Raw genomic sequence first — 23,206 nt, 5'->3', positions numbered from 1 at the left:
GCGCTCAATTTTTCCATGTGTTTTGGTCCAGATACACTTTATAGTAAAAGTATAAGTGTGATGAAAATAAAACATACATAAAATGGTAGAAACAATAAAGCCAAAGTATATAAAAATGTTAATTACTTGCTGAAAAGGTATACTAATATACTAATAGTTTAGTAAATAATATCAGAAAAAATAAAATTAATATAAGATAAAAAGAGAAAGTATATATTATTTACTTTCTATTTAGGATGTAAGTAATATGTACAACATTAACGTGTCAATATGTGCAAATCTGCACAGTGTGCTCCATTTTCCTAATATCAAATAAAACATTGATCTTTTTATCTTGTGTTGAATTGCATCCTCTGGGTGTCATTTTTTTTTTTTTTATTGTCATTTTTTTCTTTATACTAAAAAGACGGTGGAACAAAATGAAAACAAGACTCATTTTGAAGGTGTTCAGGCTGTAAGTATCTACACCGGATTGTTTCCCATCACAATGACGGTAACGGTGTGGGTGAAAAGTTGTATAATATGAGCAAACATTGAAGATTAACACTTCATCTCTTGCTCGGAGGTCTTGTGTATATAAACAGCTGGAGAGAGGCAGCTGCTTGTTCCTGTGCAGCCATGGAGAAGCTGAAGGTTGTGTGTGCTGTCATCCTGTCTCTGGGGTCCACCTCAGCAGCTTCTGTAAGTTTGCAAAAATTAGAATAAGACTTTGCAAACATGTAAATGAAAGGTGTACATCATTTGCATGTAGGGATTGGTTTTCTCTATGTCATGTTAAGCTGTCGAGGGTCAAATGGTGTTTAAATTGTTGACATTTTTCTGTGATTACAAATTATGAGATTTGAACAGCAGCTTATACACTTAAAAAAAAAAATGTTTCTACAGGAAAAGAAAACGATATTACGTACATTCGTTTTGTTATTCAAGAGGAAATGATCAAGATTATATATATATATATATCAAAGGGAAAAGTGTAAAGTTAAAGGATATTTGAAAATAAAATATACACAATCTGCACAGTGATGTGAATATATTTTTATATTTTATGTAAAACTGACTGTCTCTAGCTGGGTGTGGTGCAAACTGAAGGTGGTGCTGTTACGGGACAAAATATCCCCCTCGGTCTTTCCCGTTCCGTGGACGTTTTCAAAGGAATACCTTTTGCTGCCAAGCCTGGGATATTTGAGAAGCCTAAACCTCATCCTGGTTGGGAAGGTAAGACTATGGCATCTTCATAAATCTGATTTACATTGTGAAATCATCCCCTCATCACAGAGAATATGCTATGTATTTTTAAATTTCCTAGGGACACTGAAGGCAACAAAGTATGCGAAGAGATGTCTCCAGGTGTCCATGCTGCAGATTTCAAGTTTTGGAAGTGAAGACTGCCTCTATCTCAACATCTGGGTTCCTCATGGCAGACAAGGTAGTTTTACTACTTTTATATATGTTATTGGCACAGGTTTTACACTGGACTGTCTCATTTCAAGGAAGAAATTCTTTCTTTTCTGTCACCCAAAGTGTCATCGGATCTCCCAGTCATGATTTGGTTTTATGGAGGAGGCTTCGTCTTTGGCGGTTCTATGGGCCCAAACTTTTTCAACAACTATCTCTACAGCGGTCAGGAAGTTGCAGACAAGGGCAACGTTATTGTGGTGTCAGTGGGATACCGTGTGGGCGTCCTGGGCTTTCTCAGTGCAGGAGACTCTAGTTTACCTGGTAAGGGACTGTAATGCCCACAGTTACAGGTTTTTACACCAATACTCAGCCTACATTGTGTTCTTGGCATTCATTGGCTACAATAAAGTAAAATAGTGTTTTAAAACAGCCTGGATACCGTCTGTTGGTTATGTTGATGCTGTTTTGATTTGATGAAACAGGGAATTATGGTCTGTGGGACCAGCATGCTGCCATCGCCTGGGTGCACAGGAACATCCGCTCTTTTGGTGGAGACCCTGACAACATCACCCTCTTTGGGGAATCTGCAGGTGGAGCCAGCGTCAGCTTCCAGGTGGGATTAAACACAGGAGCGTCTTCCTATAAGGCTGGGCTAATCACAGTTTTATCAGTGGTTGATCAATAACTATTATATCAGCAGTGACGTTTCTTCTTCTTTTTGTTCTTCATATGCTTTTCAGCACTCAACTAGCTCAACACCATCTTACTGTTGACACAGTAATAATAATCAATCACAATGATATAGTGTTAGACAGTCACAATACAGCAGTACTAACTAATCACAAGAGATGACCACTGGCCAATCGATCTAAATAAAAATCTGTCTTTTTTCTCTTCTTTTTTCTTCATATATACAATGATTTTTGCCTTTCTGTGATATTTCTCTTTAGAAATATGGCAACATAAGATATTTATTTTAATCAGTTTGGGAAGAATAAAGTAAATATTGTAGCGTAGCTTATTCACATTCTCAGTTCAGAGGACAGCATCTTCATGCATTTTCTCCAAGGAATGCAATTTTCTAATTTGTATTACGAATCTCATGAATACTACTTGTGAGTCAGAGAGCTTTTCAATAAATACTCCTCAATAATAAGCCTACTGTGAAGTATTCCTTATAAAATGTACTTACACAATAACTCAAATGTTTTTTACTTTACTCTTCGCTGTCCCTTCACTCATTTTTCCATTGCATGTAATTATTAGACTTAATAAAAGTCTGCTTTATGAATGCATTCCTACACAGACCCTCTCCCCCCATAACAAAGGGCTGGTCAGGAGAGCCATCTCCCAGAGCGGTGTGGCCTTCTGCCCCTGGGCTTTGAACAAGACCCCAAGAAAGATTGCAGAGCAGGTACATTAAGGTCAAAAGCAACTTTGATTAAAGGATATTATTTCACATTCAAATAATTACAATCCTCATTTCTAAACAAGTTGTAAATCTTTGTACAATAATTTCTTTAATGCTATTGGGAGTGTTGAGTTCCTAATCATCCATTCTTGAATAAATAAAGTATTTTTTATATTGAAAACTTCTATTACATTGTGGATTTCAAACATTATCAAAATGTTATGATGATATTTTGCGTCATCAGTTTTACATAGTGTATCTTATACTACCTACACCTTGTGCATGCTACAAACACACTGATGTGCAGTGCTTTTTATGTTTTTGTCAAGAATTTTGCACATTCATGAATGTTTTGTAGATAAATCAATAAAATACACCCAACAAAATGGCCATAGATGTTGAACACTTTGTAAATGTATTATCTCATTATTACAAATTTGGCTTGTACAATTTGTCTGTGAAATACCTTATCCCTCTATCAACATTCTATCTATTCTAAAATGATCAGCTTTAGAATGCTTTAGATATGTACCGGACAGTAATTGCACAAGCTGTCAGCTTCTTCTTGTGGCCTGAAACTTTGTCTTTGCTTTAACCCTGAAACACCCGCCCACATTATCATGTTTTCAGGTTGCCCAAAAAGTCGGCTGCCCCACTGATGACAGGATGGTGGCCTGTCTGAAAACTTTTGATGCAAAGACTCTCACTATGGCTGCTCCTCGCCTCGTGCAAGGCTCCCCAGACCGTGAGAGTTTTCTTTCAACGTATAAAAGCATCTAAAGATGTGAAGCCCTTTTTTGTTGACTGTTAGATGCCGCCTCAATAATTCTGTGTCAATTTATCTCAGATCCTGCTGTGAAAAACTTGCTTCTTTCTCCTGTTGTTGATGGAGACTTCCTCCCTGATCAGCCTGGAAACTTGTTCCACAATGCTGCTGATATTGACTACCTTGTAGGGGTTAATGACATGGACGGACATCTATTCACCTTAAAGGACGTCCCTTCCCTTGGCAAGGATAAAGAAACACCCGTGTAAGGCCTTTTTGTTTCGCTTCATTGGTGAAAGAGAAATATACAGAGTGGTCAAGTCCTGAAACTCACAGCTCCCAATTGTATTTTCACTGCAGAGAAGACGTAAAGAAGCTCCTTGCTGCTTATACCAGAGAGAAGGGGCAAGCCGGCTTCGATATCGCCTTTTCTGAGTACACATCCAGCTGGGGATCAGCGCCCACTCAGACAGCTGTTAAGAAAACCGTTGTGGACATTGGAACCGACTACATGTTCCTGATTCCAACACAGACAGCTATTTACCTACATGCTGCTAACGTCAGGTGTGTGTGTGTGTGAATGATTGATCATTTTCCCTTTATTAATGATTCTTTACAAAAGAAGTTTAAAGAATTTTTAAAAAGTACACCAAAAAAAAAGCACTTCAAAACGGGATTCTAAAAAAAGGCACCTCCTCACCATCAGTGTCATTCATCATCAAGTAAAATAGTTTTCTTGTGTCTTCAATGCCTCTCTGAAGGGATCAGATTGTTAACAGATGCAATGTATTGGTTATCAATAGGTTGGGCCATACCTACTCCTACCTGATGTCTGAGCCCAGTTTATTGGCTGGACCAGGGAGACCCTACAATGACTGGGTGGGAGCCGACCATGCTGATGACCTGCAGTATGTGTTTGGCAAACCCTTCACCACACCAAAGGCGTATGGGGACCGACACAGAGATCTGTCCGGCCACATTATCGCCTACTGGACTAACTTTGCCAGAACAGGGTAAGAAATTTACAACATTTTACGATTTTGGCAGCTAGATGTATATATATGTATTTACGTTTATGTTAACACATATTTCATTCCTTTTCCCTAAATTTCACAGAAACCCCAATAAAGGAAACTTGAAAGTTCCTGTGATCTGGCCTGAATTTACCAGCACTGGACACCACTTCCTGGACATTAACGGTAACATCACTGATGCTTCCGTTAACCAGGAAATGAGACTCCGATATGTTCGCCTCTGGGCCAGCACGCTTCCCAGCCTTCCATCCCAAAGTGTGACAGTTGCTCACTGATGCTATTATTTACTGTATTTTAAAAAAACCCCATAAAGAAACACTTCTGTGCATTTTCCCATACAGACAACTGTACAGACAATGGTGCGTGAATCCAACTAGAGGAGTCAATGAACATTTGATGAAATAAAAGGTAATGGGAACAGTAAAGCTGAATCGTAATAACAAAGCAAAAAAGCTTAATTTTCAGATAAACACAACCATCCTTTCACACTACACATACTTATTTAGCTGTGGATGCAAAATTTCAGAATGAAACACGTTTGGAAGTGTTGTTGTATTTTCTTGTACTTGTGATCCGTATATTCTTTAATGTAAAAGTAAAACATTAAATGAATTTTAAAAAAACCATTTGACTATTGTGATTTATATTAAAATTTCTAAAAAGTGAACTTAAAATCTATGAAAATTGAAAAAAACTCCAGAAGTTCTTCCGTCCCTAGAGAGTTCATTGTTGGGTTTGAAGCTGACACAGAACTCTGTGGCTGGAGACAATCATGACTGTGTTGTCTATAAGAAAATAGATGGAATTTAAGCAGTTTAACTACAAGTAAAACTTCAACTTAAAAGAACAGGATTCTGCTAAATACAATGTTTTTAATTATCGAGTCGAGTCGATTGCAGAGGGGTCGCATTCTTGGAGACCCGGGGTGCCTGGAACAAGACTGACAATCAATCCTGCACCAGCGCTGTCTGTGATTTATGTCAACTAATTTCTGAATGCTTTGAGAGGTTTTGTTTCTATTTTTCTGTTTTCTTATGCATTATATATGTATGTCATTTTTTATTGGGCATAAGATTAAAAACGCCCAGAAACCTCACATGTTACATGTGTTACTACCTGGTGAAATGTTTGATCCCCTCAGGGTTTCTTTGACTTTGAGTTCAAAAAGGTTTCAAAGACATGGGATTCATGTTTCTGTCACAACACCTGCCATAACTGACAGTGCGTGAAAGGTTTTATGCCTGAGACTATATTCACTGGTAAAAAAGAGACACCTGCTTTTTCACAATTACTCAGAAAGCAACATTTTTTTTGGAGGCCTATATCACCAATTAATTGACCACACAATTTTTAATATGAAATTATTCGAAATTCATTATTTAATAATTATTTAATAAACTAATCGTTTAATTAATACATTTATAAATACATTGCAGGGCCTTTAGACCTTTTAAGGAACACATCTTGCAATTTCGTATTTAAAAAGGCGAATACTGTAACAGGCAAGGGGAGGCAGTACTCTATCTCACCGAAGGGGGCGCACAGGTTCACATTGCTGGCGTTCTTCTATGCAGAAAAGTAGCGCCGCAAATTCACAATCAAGCGTTGTGCTGCAGTCCATTCATGCTAAACTTGTCCAAATGAAAGCCAAAGATTGAAGATATGATATCTAACCTTAAAATTTTTTATCAAAATTGAACTACCAATCAATTGACATAATTAATAAATAATTATAATATGAATACAGGTATGATATAATTAGAAAGAAGAAGAAAGACGAAAAAAGAAAAACACGACTTATTATCCCTCTTGGGAAAATTATCTCCTCACTCTGAATGTATTTTTTTCAGTAATCAGGTTTTGACCAAATGTTTACAGCCACCCGGCGGTGGCTGTAAACATTTGGTCAAAAAAAATTACAGCTCTTTTGTCATTTTACTAATTTAATAACAAATCCACTCATACATTCGTAAATCTCTAATGTGGTTGCCTCACCAGCCATGAACTTCACCACACTAGTGTGGTTGATTGAATATTAAAGTTACTGTTAACACATGTTGCACACAATAAAGATTGTACAGTAGTTACTAAACAAAATGAGTGTGAAAATAAGTTTGAGCGTATGGAATGTTTGATAATTTTTTTGACAATATTACGTTTTGATTGTGGTTTCATTTGTCATTTAGTTGAGGCAGACATAAGAGCAAACATAGCTGTTGACCGCTGTGTACATTGCATGTACAAGCCTATCAGTACAGCTGCGTTACATAATACTTACAGTACGTGCAGTCAGTCAAACACAGCAGGGCGGATTTCTATAAATGTAAAAGTGTTCCCTGACCGGGAATCGAACCCGGGCCGCGGCGGTGAGAGCGCCGAATCCTAACCACTAGACCACCAGGGAGCTCTGCGGACTTTGAAGCCATACAGTCACTATTTATATATTTATATATATTTATATATTCACGCACAGATATATCCGATAAGTGATAATGCAATAACTTTGAATGTTGTAACGTTACGTGAGTAGACTTTGTATGTTTGACAGACTACGTAGAGACACAATGTCCTACAGATGAGGGCGTCTTTGTTCACTGGGTTTGGTGGGACATTAGTCAGACCACTTTGCTCAGGAGACTCCCTCAGCACCAGGTGATCGGACCCGCCCTGGGTGCGGCTGAGACAAGGTAGGACTTCTCCTTCCCGACACTCGGACACAGGAGAGCCAGGGCGCGCAGAGGTAACATGTGCGCTGTGAAGGTGGGCGCTGCGTTGGGGTTGGGTCTGGGGACGATCTTCGTCTCACAGGGAGACGCGCTGCTCGGGGACCTGTACCTGACATGGAGGGGGACGGCGCTGCTGTGCATCATCGCCGGTGTTTGCCTCGTCGCTGCCCGCTGGTTCTACCGGCTGCTCTTCTGCCCGCTGGAGCTGCTCCGGGCGCCGCACAGCGTGGGGTACATCGCTGAGGGCGGCCGATCCAAAGCGCAGGCGGCCAACGAGGTTCGACGCAGGAGGAAAATTGGAGATTTGCCTCCGGTTTATCCGAACGGCTGGTACCGGGTTCTGGACTCACACCTGCTGGAGAGGAGCGACGTGAAAAGTGTCTCTGTTCTAGGTAGGATACATCTGTTATCACTGAGAACAGCTGGAGAACCAAGGAAAAAAGTACATGAACACAGAAGTACAGAAAGTACATAAATTAGGAAGAGAAAAATAAATTAATGTTGTATGATGCCAATGATGGAGATCTCTGTGTGTTTAGATCCGTTTCTAGAGAGTCAAGTTGATCAAGGTTATTCAATTATTTGACTTCATGCTGTCTATTTTTGAAAGGAAAAAAATATCAGGCATTAACAAAGACAATAAAAAACAAAAACTACAGCAGCAGTCACTGCTGGCTAATAAAACAGGAAGGGATTGAGGGAATCATAAAGGTGTTTGTTGTTGCTATGGCTCCTCAGCTGGGACAAAACACATGAATGGTTGTCAACCAGTACAATTTAGTTATATTTTTCTAGGGCAGGGAGCTCTAAAATACTTTAGCATGTCCAATGATTTTTTTGTTGTTTAATTTGCCTAAACAGATCTCCACATTTTATAGTGATTGTTCTTTAGGCAACTTGTATCTGGATAAAAACATACTCTTTACCTACACACGGTTCACACCGACTGATATTCCTCACATTAATACTTACTTTCTGCATCTTTAAACTGCATGACCATAGAAACAAAGTTGCCAAGGTCAGCCTGATGATGAACTTGCAATAAGCTGCCATCTATTCACGCGTACACCAGGTAGTTACATGTCACTTAAAATCTATACTTCCTGAAAATGGAGCAGATTTTCCCAGCTTGGATTTTTTGCTGGTATTACACTTTTACTTTTATTTAGACTGGGGGACAATCATTAACTAGAAATACACTTGGAGAGCATCGTCCAAGGCCAGTAGTCTGTACATCTATTATCTATACTTTACTGTATACAAATTTGCAAGCACAACTGCTTTATTTCATGTGGTGATGATACCTGCAGGGGCCTTGCATATGTTTGCATTTTGTTTAAATTAATAGGACCCAAACGCTGATGTTTATTAGCAGAATTATTACTATTATTATTCTTACATGCTTACAAACTTTTACGTACTTGGATTGACAGAAAATTTCTTTCACTTGGAATTATTAAAAGTACCAAAATATCTCCACAGCACCTCCGAGAACTATTTACATCCCGCTTCAAAGCGGTGATGTATTGTATAGTCGGGGTTCGTCCGTCCGTTCGTCCGTCTGTCCGTTTGTCCACCAAATATCTTCGCAACCGTTGCAGATAGAAAGATAAAACCAAAAGCACATTACTCGGGCAGCAAAGGGGATGAAAATGAGATGATTTTTTGACCTTGAAAAAACTAGGTCAAGGTCAAATTTTAACATGTGTTCACTCAGGAACCAGATGAGATAGAAAGACGAGGGAGAAGGCCAGTGTGAGTGAAAGTAGGTCAGAGCACTAGCTTTGATCTTTGACCTTTGCAAGTAGGTCAATGTAAAATTTTGGATTCGGATTCAGAGGTGTGGGGGGATGTTTCAGTCTGTGACTGCCTTGTTAAAGAAGTTGTTTCCACCTTGGGTTTTATTTATAAGTTTGAAATATGGCACACATCTATCATCTAGTGTATCTTCAAAACAGCCTGGAATCATGACAAACACAACGGGAAGATATTCATTTGAAATGGGGCATTTCTTTTAACAATCACTCAGTGGGCGTGAGGGAAAGGATAACCTTGTTGCTAGGGGTTGTCATGTTTGTCACTTGCTTCCAGTAGGTGCTATTTCCCAAGGACTACAATGTGTGTGGACTGAGATCAGATATGTTTAGCTACCTCAGCAGATATCACCCCAGATAAAGATAATCAGATCGAAAGATCTCGACTCAGCGTTTGTGACAATTCTCATTCCTGTTTACCTGAGCTGCTCAGGTGTCAGTGTGATGTCACATCTAAACCTCAAAGGTAAACCATGGCAGCTACCGATGTTACCGATGTTACCGATGTGATCTGACCTTTGCTGCTTGGGATAATTGAGATTACGAATTGAATTTAAATCAACATGAACAACAGTCATAATTAAAATGATCAAAGAATTAAGTAATAAACCAACAATAGAGATTTAAACATGAAGTGCTTAAATGTAAAATAATTTGATGTTTGAATGAATTACAATTTGGTTCCTATGTTCTCTCATGAAGATAGATAATTAATTTTTATAGAACTTTTATTAAAGAAAGCACACTTACAGCTCAGTGGGTTTAAGAGCTACTGAAGGTGGTAGAAATCTAATCTGTGTCCCTTCATCTGGTCTGTTGTCAGTAGTATAGTGAACTCAGTTTCCAGGATGAGAGAGACAACCCCCTATTATGTTTTTTGGCATTTAAACAATGCTGATTGTGTATGGATTAGTGTCTTTAGTAACGCTCTCTGTTTCAGCTGGGCTTCATTGTTTCAGGTCAGTCACTTTTCTTAAAAGGTGTCACGGAAGTGGATACTCTCTTTAACTGCATTACTACATAACTGCAATAAAGCTGCAACTCCCTATTCTTTGTGTCATTATTAGCTAATCTGTTGATTTCCTGATCAATCTTATAACTAATGAATAGTTTACTTTCATCAAATGTCTTAAAAGTTCTTTTTTTTTTTAGGCTTTTACTCTAATGAATATGTAATAATAAGATTTTATAGGTAGACATAATCATTTAAGAGTCCAGCAAACCACATATTTAATGAAGTTCAGTCTCCACTTGTCCAAGTAGATCAGATGCCATCCTCATAAAGCAAACATTACATTGATCAGGTTTATTTTTATCATCGTCATCTCGTTCAAGTCGTACCAGTAACAATGAATTATTCACTTCCTGATGATCGTGTTTGATTTGAAAGCACCAGCTGACTTCCTCCTTACTTTACCTTATTTTGAAATCAGACCTGCACCAACACTGTCAGTGATATATGACGTCAGCATATATAAAGTCTTTTTTTTTTTTTATTAAGGCATTTGATTAAAAAAAATTCAGATATGGAACCTATGCAATCTGACAATCAATCCTGCATCAGCGCTGTCTGGGATTTATGATGTCAACTAGTTTCTGACTGCTTTGAGAGGTTTTGTTGTTTTTATGTTTCTGTATTCCTATGCAGGATATGTCTAAACCCCTTTTTATTCGGGATGAGATTAAAAAAAACTCAGACATTTCACATGTTAGATGCGTTACTACCTGGTGAATTGTTTGATCCCCTCAGGGTTTCTTTGACTTTGAGTTCAAAAAGGTTTCAAAGAGCGTGTTGGGATTCATGTTTCTGTCACAACACCTGCCATAACCGACAGTACGTGAAAGGTTTTATGCCCGAGATGATATTCGCCAGTAAAAAAGTGACACCTGCTTTTTCATAATGACCAGAAAGCCACTTTTTTGAAGCTTATATCACCAATTAATTGACCAAAAATCTTTTCTTTAAATATCAAATGCAGAAATAATTTTAATGATCTTTCCAGAGTGGCAACCAGACTTCAGTAGGGATGTAGTGTTTACTCTGCCCCAATTGACTGCATTTAAAAAAGGCTTTTCCTTTCCTTTCCTTTCCTTTCCTTTCCTTTCCTTTCCTTTCCTTTCCTTTCCTTTCCTTTCCTTTCCTTTCCTTTCCTTTCCTTTCCTTTCCTTTCCTTTCCTTTCCTTTCCTTTCCTTTCCTCCTTTCCTTTCCTTTCCTTTCCTTTCCTTTCCTTTCCTTTCCTTTCCTTTCCTTTCCTTTCCTTTCCTTTCCTTCCCTTCCCTTCCCTTCCCTTCCCTTCCCTTCCCTTCCCTTCCTTTCCTTTCCTTTCTTTCCCTTCCCTTCCCTTCCCTTCCCTTCCCTTCCTTTCCTTTCCTTTCCTTTCCTTTCCTTTCCTTTCCTTTCCTTTCCTTTCCTTTCCTTTCCTTTCCTTTCCTTTCCTTTCCTTCCCTTCCCTTCCCTTCCCTTCCCTTCCCTTCCTTTCCTTTCCTTTCCTTTCCTTTCCTTTCCTCCTTTCCTTTCCTTTCCTTTCCTTTCCTTTCCTTTCCTTTCCTTTCCTTTCCTTTCCTTTCCTTTCCTTTCCTTTCCTTTCCTTTCCTTTCCTTTCCTTTCCTTTCCTTCCCTTCCCTTCCCTTCCCTTCCCTTCCCTTCCCTTCCCTTTCCTTTCCTTTCCTTTCCTTTCCTTTCCTTTCTTTCCTTTCTTTCCCTTCCTTTCCATATTGAAAGTGTTTCCTCCGACAGTCTTCTGACATTTTACTGACTCATATTCTGTTGACCCAAATCCAAACTTCGCTCCTGTCAGGATCTACATCCTGCTGTGAATGAATGCCTCATACCACTATATTAAGTTCTGCTGAGTGTGTCTTTCCCCCTGGGCTGTGCTGTGGTTCAGCTCTGCCCCAGAACACTGTATACATCACTACGGTCACTCCGTATTTGGAAGGACCTCATTTTAGATTTCTCAGAATTTAACTGGGTATCCTGTCTGGACACCACTGTCTCTTTCTCTCACAATCATCGACCATATGCTAATCTGGGAGCAATCCATATCTCAGCCAAAAGTCAAATACATTAGATACAGTAAGCAGAGCGCTCCACATGCGGCGTCTGACTGTGCGCCACACGAAGTGCATCTAGTTGTACTGTGGTTGCAATCGATCCCTGGAGTCCATCCAGACCAGACGACATGAGAGCAGCTAAAGCAGTGGTTCTGGACTGGTGGCGTTTAAAGAGTTGCTCTAAGTGTGTTATTTTGGTGCCTTCATGGTAAACTGTTTTCACTGTTGCCTCACGGTGAGAGGCAATAACACAGACAGTACATGATATTTCTGAGGACTTCACTGATCTCCAGTAGTAGCAATTATTCTCTGCATTTGACCCATCCCTAAAGCATTCTGGGAGTTAACTTGTTCAGAGACACATCAGCATGTAGACCTGAAATGGTCCCTTCAGAGGTCATCAGTGTGTCTGTATGTTGACTCCTTCAATGCTTGAAATCTATCAATAGACAAAAATTCAAGACGCAATATTCACAGACAAAGACACACAAATGTATAAAGTATTTTGATTATAATGTGCGTTTGAAAGATTGTGAAGCTGAATCAATGCTTATAAGTGAGGCAGTGTTCAGTATTTATATCCGACTAAAGGGACAGTCTTGGTGTCAGTAGGAAACAGTCGACAGACTCTACATCATCCCATGTGTTTGTCTGGGCTGTTGGGAAGACATGCAGGCAACTTGTTCAAATATCTGTAGACATTAGAGTGACCCTCTGTGCAGCTCCAATACAGTCATTGAATTGGAGGCAATAAATCATCGTCAGACAACCTACACAGATGAGGTTAGAGACTGGCATCTTGGAGCGAGGGCAATACCCACATTCTGAACATTGGCAAAACCAGAGTCGATTGTGGTTTACAGGAAGAGACAGGGAGAAGAACACGCCCCTGTCTCCATCAATGGGACAACATTGGTTCCTGGGGGTCTGTATCAGTGAGAATCTGGCCTGAGGCCACCAAACAGACTCCATTACAAAAGCACCCATGCAATAATGCTTATTTTTCTAGTGACTGTGGAGACACATGCAGTTCTTTTACTCAACTTATGGAGGCAGCGTTGCCCAGCGTGTCTCTCCACTGTCACAAACCTTCAAAAGAAGAAGAGGGGCGACTGAGTAACGGACCAATTACAATGCATGACGACAATGCTGCTCTAGGGTGGGGTTGTCACTCTGGAGAGCTCTGCAGGCCTTTGCAGCCCACACTGTGTGAATGATGTTTGCTCTGACTGTTCAACTGGAACGTTGACAATGAAGTTGCTGCGTCTGTTGTCGTACAGAGTTGTATTGCACAGAGTATTCTATGTACCCCTGCATACCTCATGATTATAGGTAAAGTGTAAAGTAAAATATGGCAGATGATGATGAAACCTGTACACATAAAACAGGAAGCAAATACTTTAAATGAATTGTACTATGGACTTGTACATATTTTCCCTCGTGGTCGGATTTGCAGGTTTGCAAGTGCATATCCTTGAAAACGTGCAAAACGTAAATAACCACGAAAACTCCCTTAAAATTTAACCGTAGCAGAAATGACTTATAAAGCTTTTTGCATATTTAATATGACACATGTACAGTATTATCAAATGTCTGGGGCAGCTCCTTCATTACATGTTTTCTCGTTTGTGCTTTTTGTAATCAATCATTCTAGGTGAGCAGGTAGCAGTGTTCCGTGGTCAGAATGGGACATCCTATGTGGTGGACGCTTACTGCCCTCATCTGGGTGCTAACCTGGCTGTCGGGGGACGGGTGGTGGGAAGCTGCATAGAGTGCCCATTTCATGGATGGCAATTTCAGGGGAATGATGGCAAATGTGTGAAGATACCCTATGCAGAAAAAGGTACGGATTAAAAGTAGTGTCTATTTATTTTTATTGGAACAAAATCACTCCTTGTGGCATGACTCTGTGTACAGTTGTACAATGTAAAGTATTTTCAAAGGGCAAAATGTTGTACCGCATTCAGTATGTAAGCAAAAACACATTATGTATTCACTCATATTAATTTTTAAAAAGATTATTGCTTATTTTATGCATTGATTATACTAAAAAAAATCACATGGAAGCCCAAAAAAGTCAGAATTTTTTTTAATTGATTTTGAAGTTTGATCAGCATTTTGTGTTGATGAAGGCAGTATTTCTAAATGCTACACATAAGAAACCAGGTGAAAATAAAAGGATTTGAGAAGGTTTAATGTTTTACTGTAATACTCATTTCCGCCACAGGGTGGAGTGTACCATACATCCCTTTTATAACCATCACATAACGAAAGAGGAACATGCAAACACCACTCCAACAGGGATTCAAACCCAGACCTGTGTGGCTGGAAAGCATTGCTGTGGATCCCAGTCATCCATAATCCTCAGTCCCTGACTGGATATTTTTTTATTGTTTGGATCGGTTCAGTTTTGTGGTGAAGAGTCTTATCAGTGTAAGTTAAAGAAGCCAATTGGAATTAGGGAGCTTTTTCCACCTTAATTTACTTTTTTTTTTTTTTTTTCACCTGTTCACTCCTGGTGAGACAAAGGTAAGTTAACAAATGAACTGGGGAAACGTAGCAATTTGCGAAATAAATAAATAAATAAACAAACAAACAAATAAATAAATAGATAAATAGATTACTTATTTATTTAAATAATTATTAATAAGGATCTTAGGAAGATCAGCCTGCTCAAAAACCCTTTTAACTTCAGACATACACACTGAGGAGAAACTGGATCCTGCCTCATTTCCCTCTCAGGATTCTCCAGATGAACAGAAAGCAAAGTTTTCCCTGATTTTTTATGTGCTGCAGGATATTCTATTAAAGTCACAATATTCAACATTTTAGTTTGTGTTAGTGCAAAAAAAATTTTTTTTTGCTTGCAGAATTTGTAAGACCTTTTGCCTGTACAATGTGAATATTAAAAGCATATCTTGACCTTTAAAAAAAAAAAAAAGGACCGTAATTTGCGTATACAGCTGGAATTGTACTGTAAATGCAGCTGAAAGTGATGACTGTACTTCATTCAGATTTAGATTTTGTTTTGTCATTCAGTGCCAGATTTTGCTAAGGTCCGCTGCTGGCCCAGCTGCGAGGTCAACGGCCAGATCCTGATTTGGTATCACTGTGATGGAGAAGATCCTCAGTGGACCGTCCCAGAGCGGCAGGAAATTACCAAGGGCGAGTGGGTGTTTCGGGGGAGAACCGAACATTTTGTCAACGCTCACATACAGGTATGTGTTTCCACACGGTGGGATTTGAAGATAAAAATCAAGAGGTTTTACTTTAATAAGGGAGAATTGTTGTTTCCATTGCATGTAAAGAAATATTCTCCTTCACTGTGTCAGTCACTATAATCCACTTTCTGTTTGCTCATTATCTTTGCTTCCTTCAGGAGATTCCTGAAAATGCGGCAGACATTGCTCACCTGGATCACCTGCACACACCGTGCATTGCCAGCGGAGTAGATCTGCGTTACATCAACAGTAAATTCTGGGAATTTTTGCGGCATGGCTGGAGGGTAAGGATCTGTTAACCATAGAACTTATTACAGTAGTTCCTTCACAATGTTCAGCTTCAAGGATCCGTAACAGGCAACACAGTTTGTAGAGTTTTAAACATTCTTTCTTAACCAGACTCCACTGTGCAAATAATCTAATTACTGTGATACAGGACAAAAGCTGGGCCGACATTCCTCACAAGCACGGCTGTGGGTTTGATTCCTGTCTGTGTGGAGTTTGTGTGTTCTCCATGTGTCTGTGTGGGTTCCCCCAACCTCCAAAAACATGCGGTTTAGGTGAACTGGTCACACCATATTGTCCATAGGTGTGAGCGTTAGCGTGTGTGTTTTAGAGGTATTTGTGAAATGTTGTCTGTGAAGTAACATCTAGGAACCCAACGGAACGATACGGTCAGAATTTAGTTTGTCTTTCACTCTTTAGATCAGATCAGATATCCACTCCTTTAATTCAGTGGTTAACTATTAACTGTTTCTGCACAGAATGCATTCATGGTGAAGGAGGAACTATTACTGAAACGTGTATTTCTGCGTGCGTGTGTGTGTGTGTGTGTGTGTGTGTGTGTGTTCGTTGTAGGTGAAATGGGAACCGGAGTCGGAACCCAACCAGCACTGCTCTCAGATGTCGGTGAATCATTTCTTCACGGCGTTTGGAGTCCGTTGTCCTCTGCTTGACATTCAAGTCGTAGCCAGACAGGTAACACTTTTAAAGATCATAATTCCCTTTTTTATTACTGGTAAATTTGAATGATTATCACTTATCTAATCCGTAAAAAACGAGGAAAATCGTAACTGAATTTCAGTCATATGAGTGAATTTTCTTTTCTGCTGTAGCTCAGCTTGTATCTTCGTACTGAAACAGAACGAAGCCTCAACCAGCAGTCTGATGCACTGAACACTAGCTGTGGGTTAACACGAGCACCTGCGCTCCCATCTGGGGAATTATATCTAATGAAAGCACTAATCTCAGTAGTCGGGAAATGAAGGGTAAGGGTATTGTCACTTCATGATGGGAATGGGATGTCGGCCGCGTTTTCATTGGATGAGCGTGAGATGGCTTTACACACGTGTAATTACATGCATAAAACATGTGTATCTCCTATCAGGCGTGTCTTTGACATCTGACGAACACGCAGCATCACAGCCCTGTGTTCTGATGTTAAATTATGTAAAATATATTACATGGTCAACCTAATGTAAATCCCACACTATTCACTTAACTATTCTAATTATGCACATTCAAGGTGAATGTCCTGGCTGCAGGTGTCATTGCATGTGTCCACGTTTCAGGTGGGTCCAGGTCTGGTGTTTCTGCTTTTCCACCACGCTCTCTTGGGCCGGGGTGTCATCATGCACTGCGTGACCCCAGTAGAGCCCCTGCTGCAGTGCGTCTCCCACACCATATTCTACCAACGCAATATCCCACCACTGGTGCCCAAAGTCATCCTCAGAGGAGAGTGCGTTCAGGTGCGGCACACACTCACCACTACGTCTGCATGCGTTGTCAAATGGTTGGCTTGCAGCGGTAAAAAACATGGAATTTTGGTTAATTATCTGCACCGCTTGAGTGCTGTGCCGTCACGCTGTGTGTGCTCACGCCGGTTTGTGATTCAGAGCAGCTCCAATGTGAAGAAACTATTGTGCGCATTTTGCCTCCCACTCTGCCTATGGTTCAACTTGTCTTCTCATCGCCACCAGAAGTAACACCACACAGTCACAGAAAAGGTGTAAATAGTCCTCATTAAACTTGATAATTACTGTGTGATGAAGTAAGAAAAAAGAAAAAAAAAGGAAAACACACACACACACACACACACACACACACACACACACACACACACACACACACACACACACATGGGGCCTGTATGCATGCAGAGGAGGTAGAGTGGTGGGCAGCTCCTTCGTGTTCCGCCGTAATGAGCAACTTGTAAGGGGGGATGGCGCCTTGCTCAAGGGCGCCTCGGCAGTGCTCCGGAGGTGAGCTGACACCTCCCACTATCCAACAGGTCTAGTGGGATCCTAAAACAAATTAACAACGTGATCGACCAACAAACAAAACACTTTAAAATGTGTCGACATGATGATGAAATAGACTAAAACTTCGTGCTTGTCTCCATCCAGCTCCGGTGTTCAGCTCAGTTCCTCCGTGCTTCTCAGTTTCTGCAATCCTAAATTGTTTTGAAATGAACGATTCCAGATGATGGCGTTCAGGCGTTCTGACATTTAGTTAGTCCACGTGGCGTCAACACAAAAGAGACGACACGCCGAGAGGTGGAGTTCGAGCACCGACTGAAATGCCATTTGTCAGCAGGTGACGGAGAATCTGTGGAGCGACATTTAATTAAACACATTTCACACACAGATCCCATCATGATAGATTGGAATAAGTCTCTGCAAATACTTCTTGTCTGTTGGCATGTTTATTATTAATTCTTTGTCCTATTTGAGTGAAATCTCTTCCTGTTTGATAGTCAACACTAGTCTCCTGCTTCCTTTCTGTGTCCAGTTTGAGCGGGATGTGATGATCTGGAATAATAAGAGGTACGTCTCCAGACCCCTCATCGTGAAGGAGGACTCGGCCATCCAGAAGCACCGGCGCTGGTTCAGTCAGTTCTACAGCGAGAACAGCCCCCGACTGGAGTACCAGCAGGACGGTCTGGACTTCTGACCTCCATGGACTCTTGGAGAAGACGTCAGGTCAGGGTCGGCGTTCATCAGAGGTCTCCAGGATTGATTCCTCATCCGTCAGGAATTAGAAGTGAACAGATAATAAGAGACCTGAGTCGTACGACAATACACAAGACTCACGGTTAATGTTACTCTGATCGTTTCACGTACTGTCGACATACATGTGGAACTCCAGGACTAACCGACCTGCAGCAAAAGCACATAGTTTTCGTACGACACGTACGATTTGATGTGAGTTAATATAAACCACAACTCTTTAGTTTTTTTCACTCGTTGGGGGAGATTTGTCTGCGGTTTGTCTCACACTGCTGTTGTTTGGTGTTTGGGTGTGTCGTTCTCATTAATCTGGGTGAGATATGATGGAACACTGTTGAGTTTTATGTGTAATCAAATTGGGCAATGCCTCTCCCGCGGGCATAACGTTTGTTTTCTGATTATTATCTGAAGTTACTCAACAGTCTGCTGATAGGGATTTTTTTTTTTTTAATCACAGTGGTGTGCAATGACAACGTAAAGGTCCTCACAAGCTAATGTGTTACAGTTAGTGTTTTATAACGGTATGCCTGGCACCGACATGACGGGCACCGCTATCCTGTCTTTGGCTCGTAAAAAAAACTACAAGCAACACTTCACTTGTTTTCTCCTGCCGTCAGTGTTTGGGGCTCAGCTCAGGTTAAATACGTCCCGACCGGACTCTGGGAGTCAGAACAATATATATATATATATTTTTTAGCCCTTTCTCTGTCGAAAACAACCGTGGAAGTTGAACGTGACGTCGTGAGAAGGATGAGAGAGATCATGAAGCGGTGGGAAGTTGTGGCCTAGAGATTCTCTGTGCTTCGCCACACGACTCGACAATTTTTTTTTAAGAAGGGTTTTTTTGAGAAGCATCAGCGTATTTCACACACAGATCAACACAAACAAGTCCCTTCTCTACCAACACGTGGTGTTTGTTCGCACTAAACAAGACTGCGAAAGAAGAAACCCTAAAAAAAAACAAAAAAACAAAACCTTGGGTCCCTCGAGTCCCTTTTGAGGGGATCTAAAGCTGTGAACGTAGCTTTAGATCACGAGGCACAAACTGACAACGTGAAGCTGCAAGACAGTTTTAACCAATATTAAACGGCAGTAAGTAAATTAAAGTTTACCTTTATGTTGACCTGCTCTGGGTTACATAAGAAAAATACAGTTAGAATTTTACAAGTTTCTTTTCTTCCTTTTAAATTTGACCCATATTGTATTCATTTGTTTTTGTTTTATCACAGCTGCACATTGAGATCCTTTATTTAGCGTCAGCTTTTAATTTCACGCCTGATCACTTACGTTCTTGTCCTGTCTATTGATATGTGTGTGTGTTCTTGTTTACCGCTGTTAGCAGAGCTGCATTTCTTTTTATTTATTTGCTCCCGCTGTGGAATGGTTACTGACTTAATTACCGACTGCGGTGATGTGAAGCTTTAACAAAAACGCTTCTGTGCCTGCTCAAAACTGTGACAAATGTATAAAAAGCAATGATTTTGGGTTGCCTGCGTTGATGGGTTAGAGTGTGTGGGAAATGTTTCTGTTAGAAAAATCAGAGAAGATCCATGCGAATAACCAAGAATGTTCAAAAGCAAAGAATTTTTTAAAGTCAAATAAGGAAATGTTTGGTTTTTTTGTGTAAATGTCTTAACTAGATGTAGGATAACAATTATAAAAATGTGCAGAATAAATCTGTCTGCTCGCCTTTAATGTGTTTGCTCATGCGTTTCTGCACTGGCAGAAGCTTTTCCATTGCACTGAATACATTAGTGTGTTAAATTGAGTGGAATAGTGAAATGTTCACAGTACTTCTTGGCCAGTGGCACTTCTCTCAGGCTCATATTATTGCTTTACACTCTTTAACTTTGAATGTGCTTATCTTATCTGGGTTCACGGTGAGACAAAAGTGTGTTGCCTTACTTATAAATAAGCATTACGTCAACAGTTGGCTCACTTGAGCTTTGTCCATGAAGAAAGCAGTCTTGTGGAATTGGTGTTAAGGAACAGACAAGAAAAAAAAAAAAGAAGAAATAGCATTTAAGATTTGAAAAAAATGGCTGAAACAGAATTCTTTAAATCGGAGGAAGGAAGGGACCTGCCAGCTTCAGAGGAGACTTGTGAGAGAGTTCCACGCACACCGACGGGTGAAGACCGATCACATGAGAGCGACTCGGTCGTGCAGCCTCTGCTCCGGCACGCATATCAGGACAGCTGTGATGAAAATTACAAAGCAAGCATGCAAACAGCGACAGCTGGCGCTGACCCAGAGACATCTGTTCCACAAGAGCAGGAATTGGCTATCAGGGATCAGTGCGACTGCACTGGAAGTGTCAGGAGTGTGTGCAGCAGCAGCAGCAGCAGCAGCAGCAGCCGGCGGGAGTGTCCGATCTGCAGCGAGCAGTTCGACGTTCACGGAGATCACCGCGTCACCTTACTCAACTGCGACCACGCGCTGTGCCACAACTGTACAGCCGGCATCATGAGGCGGGCCAAGGAGCCGGGGCGGCTGCGGTGCCCTTTCTGTCGACAGACCACCCCGTTCCCGCAGTGGGAGATCAGAATGCTGCAGGAGGAGTCGTACTACTGCGGGGGTGTTTACGAGGCCGGACCGGCCCTCGTCGTCGGTCCCGGCCCTGACCTCCAGGTCATCCCAGCGAGGAGGCAACAGGAGGCGCGGATGCACACGAGCATCTCCCCCTCCTGTCTGGTCAGAGGGCTGAGACTGATGCGACTGCACTCCCTCTGCGTCTCCTTCACCGTCTTCCTGTTGCTCTTCCTGCTCTGCTGGGTCGCTTTCTGTATATTTGTTCCTCTTATAATTCTGTCCAAAGTCTTCAGCAACGGCTAATATGTTTCACATTCGACAGGGAGCTCCAGAATGCAGCATCAAGGCCTCGACTGTTTGATATTTCTGCAGCATGACATTTATTCATACCTCTATTCTAGCTATTTTCTAATATTTCTCTTCATACAACTTGATTATCTTAGATTCTGCATGCAGCCTTTCCGTGTAATACTGTTTTTAGTGGTTTAAAACGCTAACTTCAATTCAAAGTAGCCATGCAAATGAAGAAGTAGACTGCAGTTTGGTAAATGCATTGAAAAAAAAAGAAAAAAGGTGATTCAACACCAAGGATATCATTTCTAAAATATCCCAACATTCAAGAGCTGCCACCCTCCCATCAGTCAGACACTGGGGCGCGTTCCACGAAGTGTGCTTGCAGCTTTGTAAGAGTTGGTGTAATGCATAACGGAGGTTAAACTCTTCCCGTCTGTCGGGGTCTCGTATCGACCTAGTTTTCACTGGAAAGCTCAGATGCTCCCTGCTGTTGCTGCATATTATTAGCAACAAAGGCCCTCCTTGATCTCCATTCACAGCCCACATGATAGCTTTACAGCTGAATCCTTTCATCCAATGTATTCATTCAAAAAGAGTGTTATTAAATCTATTAAATCTGCTCCATAGATTGAGTTTTGTTCATCGTATTTCCTGGTTGTTATCTGAATTAATTTGTCTCGTGTGGATTCAGTTTTTGGGGCTTTAGATGAACGCAACTTGAATAAGTAATAAATTCAGCGTCATTTAAAATGAAGGAGTACAATAGTTGTATTTATTTTACATTTATTTTACATTACATTGAGTTATATTTATAAGTGGCCCCTTGAGGACAGCTATCGTGGTGATGGGACCCTCGGTGAAAATGAGTTTGACACCCCTGCTTTAAAGAAACGCTGATCAGAAATTGTGTTTTTACAGTGGGATAATTATCTATCTGAAGGAAAATAACTATTCAAAGACTTCCACTCCGCTCAGTTGTCTGGTTCCGAGTAGCAGCAGGCGACTGTTTCCAACTAAAAACCCAGATAGACCCACTTGCGCTCAAACCTGCTGAGCACCAAATGGCAGAGAAGCTTGTAAACATAATTAAACATCTGGCTGGTAAACAGCCAGGAGAGTGAACCCTGGGCCCGCAGCAATGAGCACACAACCATCAATCATGGAGACAAATTGATTTGACTTTTGCTTTGTGTTTGCTTAATGTGTAAACCAGTTCACGTTCTCACCATCACCACTGTTAGCGCTGACGTTTTTGTTTTATACAGCAGGACGTTCAGCGTTAATCCAAAAACAAATGATTCAGGTGTGATGGTGACCCAATACCTACACGCAGCATCCACAAAATCTATGCTGATATATGAAAAAATCACCGTAATTGTGGGTAGTATGAGTTTAAAAATATTTATAGCAGTATCATTTTTAGTAAATGATATATTATAGTATAATAATACAAGTTATAAACCAGTGATGTGATGCATTTGGGTCCCTTGTTATTTTATTCATTCTTTTTGAGAACATTTAATAAAGAGACTTAATGTTGGGTGCTTACACACACACACACACACACACACACACACACCATCATGATCATCATCACCATCACACACACGCACATGTCTATTTAACATATTATAGCAGTCACTTTGCTGCATCTTAAATGAAACCTTTGCGGTTCACGGGATCATCTGTTTTCCTGAGATCCCATCTTAATTCTTTCCTGACTCAATGGACTGATTTACTCAATTACTAAAGCACAAATTTGGAGCTGGCCTCCCTCCCTAATGTAAAACTAAAGATTGATGCATATTGATCAGACCCACCCCAGCGAGGCTGTGGGCCATGTGAGGTTCTAGCTGGAGAGTCAGGGCTGCACGAGTCTTTGTGTTCTCTGCAGCATTAATACTTTAGCGGAGCACCAGGACAAAGTAAGCAAGAGAGCACAGAGGGTG

General features: G+C 40.7%; 3 protein-coding genes and 1 non-coding gene across 5 annotated transcripts; 3 read left to right on the top strand and 1 right to left on the bottom strand.

The window, feature by feature from the left end:
• Window positions 1-618: 618 nt before the first annotated feature.
• On the top strand, window positions 619-4,884 carry LOC137608830 (bile salt-activated lipase-like). The gene is made up of 11 exons (XM_068335420.1): window positions 619-681; window positions 1,068-1,215; window positions 1,307-1,426; window positions 1,522-1,719; window positions 1,881-2,011; window positions 2,705-2,812; window positions 3,440-3,554; window positions 3,657-3,840; window positions 3,936-4,139; window positions 4,379-4,588; window positions 4,692-4,884. The coding sequence occupies exons 1-11, from the start codon at window positions 619-621 to the stop codon at window positions 4,882-4,884; spliced, it is 1,674 nt and encodes a 557-aa protein (XP_068191521.1).
• A 2,057-nt stretch (window positions 4,885-6,941) lies between these two features.
• On the bottom strand, window positions 6,942-7,013 carry trnae-cuc (transfer RNA glutamic acid (anticodon CUC)). Its single transcript has one exon. It is a non-coding gene; the product is annotated as a tRNA-Glu (tRNA).
• A 331-nt stretch (window positions 7,014-7,344) lies between these two features.
• Window positions 7,345-20,129, top strand: zgc:92275 (cholesterol 7-desaturase nvd). Of its 2 annotated transcripts, XM_068335230.1 has the most exons (7): window positions 7,345-7,727; window positions 13,859-14,047; window positions 15,244-15,422; window positions 15,584-15,709; window positions 16,284-16,403; window positions 16,997-17,173; window positions 18,216-20,129. In XM_068335230.1, exons 1-7 carry the CDS (start codon window positions 7,355-7,357, stop codon window positions 18,375-18,377), a joined length of 1,326 nt encoding a protein of 441 aa, XP_068191331.1. In that variant the 5' UTR covers window positions 7,345-7,354; the 3' UTR covers window positions 18,378-20,129. The 2 variants fall into 2 exon arrangements, with proteins under 2 accessions (XP_068191331.1, XP_068191332.1); XM_068335231.1 differs by lacking the exons at window positions 16,997-17,173; window positions 18,216-20,129 and adding an exon at window positions 16,541-16,787.
• Window positions 20,130-20,396: 267 nt separating this feature from the next.
• On the top strand, window positions 20,397-21,867 carry LOC137608887 (uncharacterized). Its single transcript, XM_068335508.1, has one exon. It carries the CDS (start codon window positions 20,472-20,474, stop codon window positions 21,264-21,266), a length of 795 nt encoding a protein of 264 aa, XP_068191609.1. The 5' UTR covers window positions 20,397-20,471; the 3' UTR covers window positions 21,267-21,867.
• The last annotated feature ends 1,339 nt before the right edge of the window (window positions 21,868-23,206 follow it).

This window comes from Antennarius striatus, chromosome 15, assembly GCF_040054535.1.
Source record: "Antennarius striatus isolate MH-2024 chromosome 15, ASM4005453v1, whole genome shotgun sequence".
Classification (NCBI taxonomy): Eukaryota; Metazoa; Chordata; class Actinopteri; order Lophiiformes; family Antennariidae; genus Antennarius; species Antennarius striatus.
Note: the sequence above shows the minus strand (reverse complement) of the source record. Positions and strands in the feature narration are given on the sequence as shown.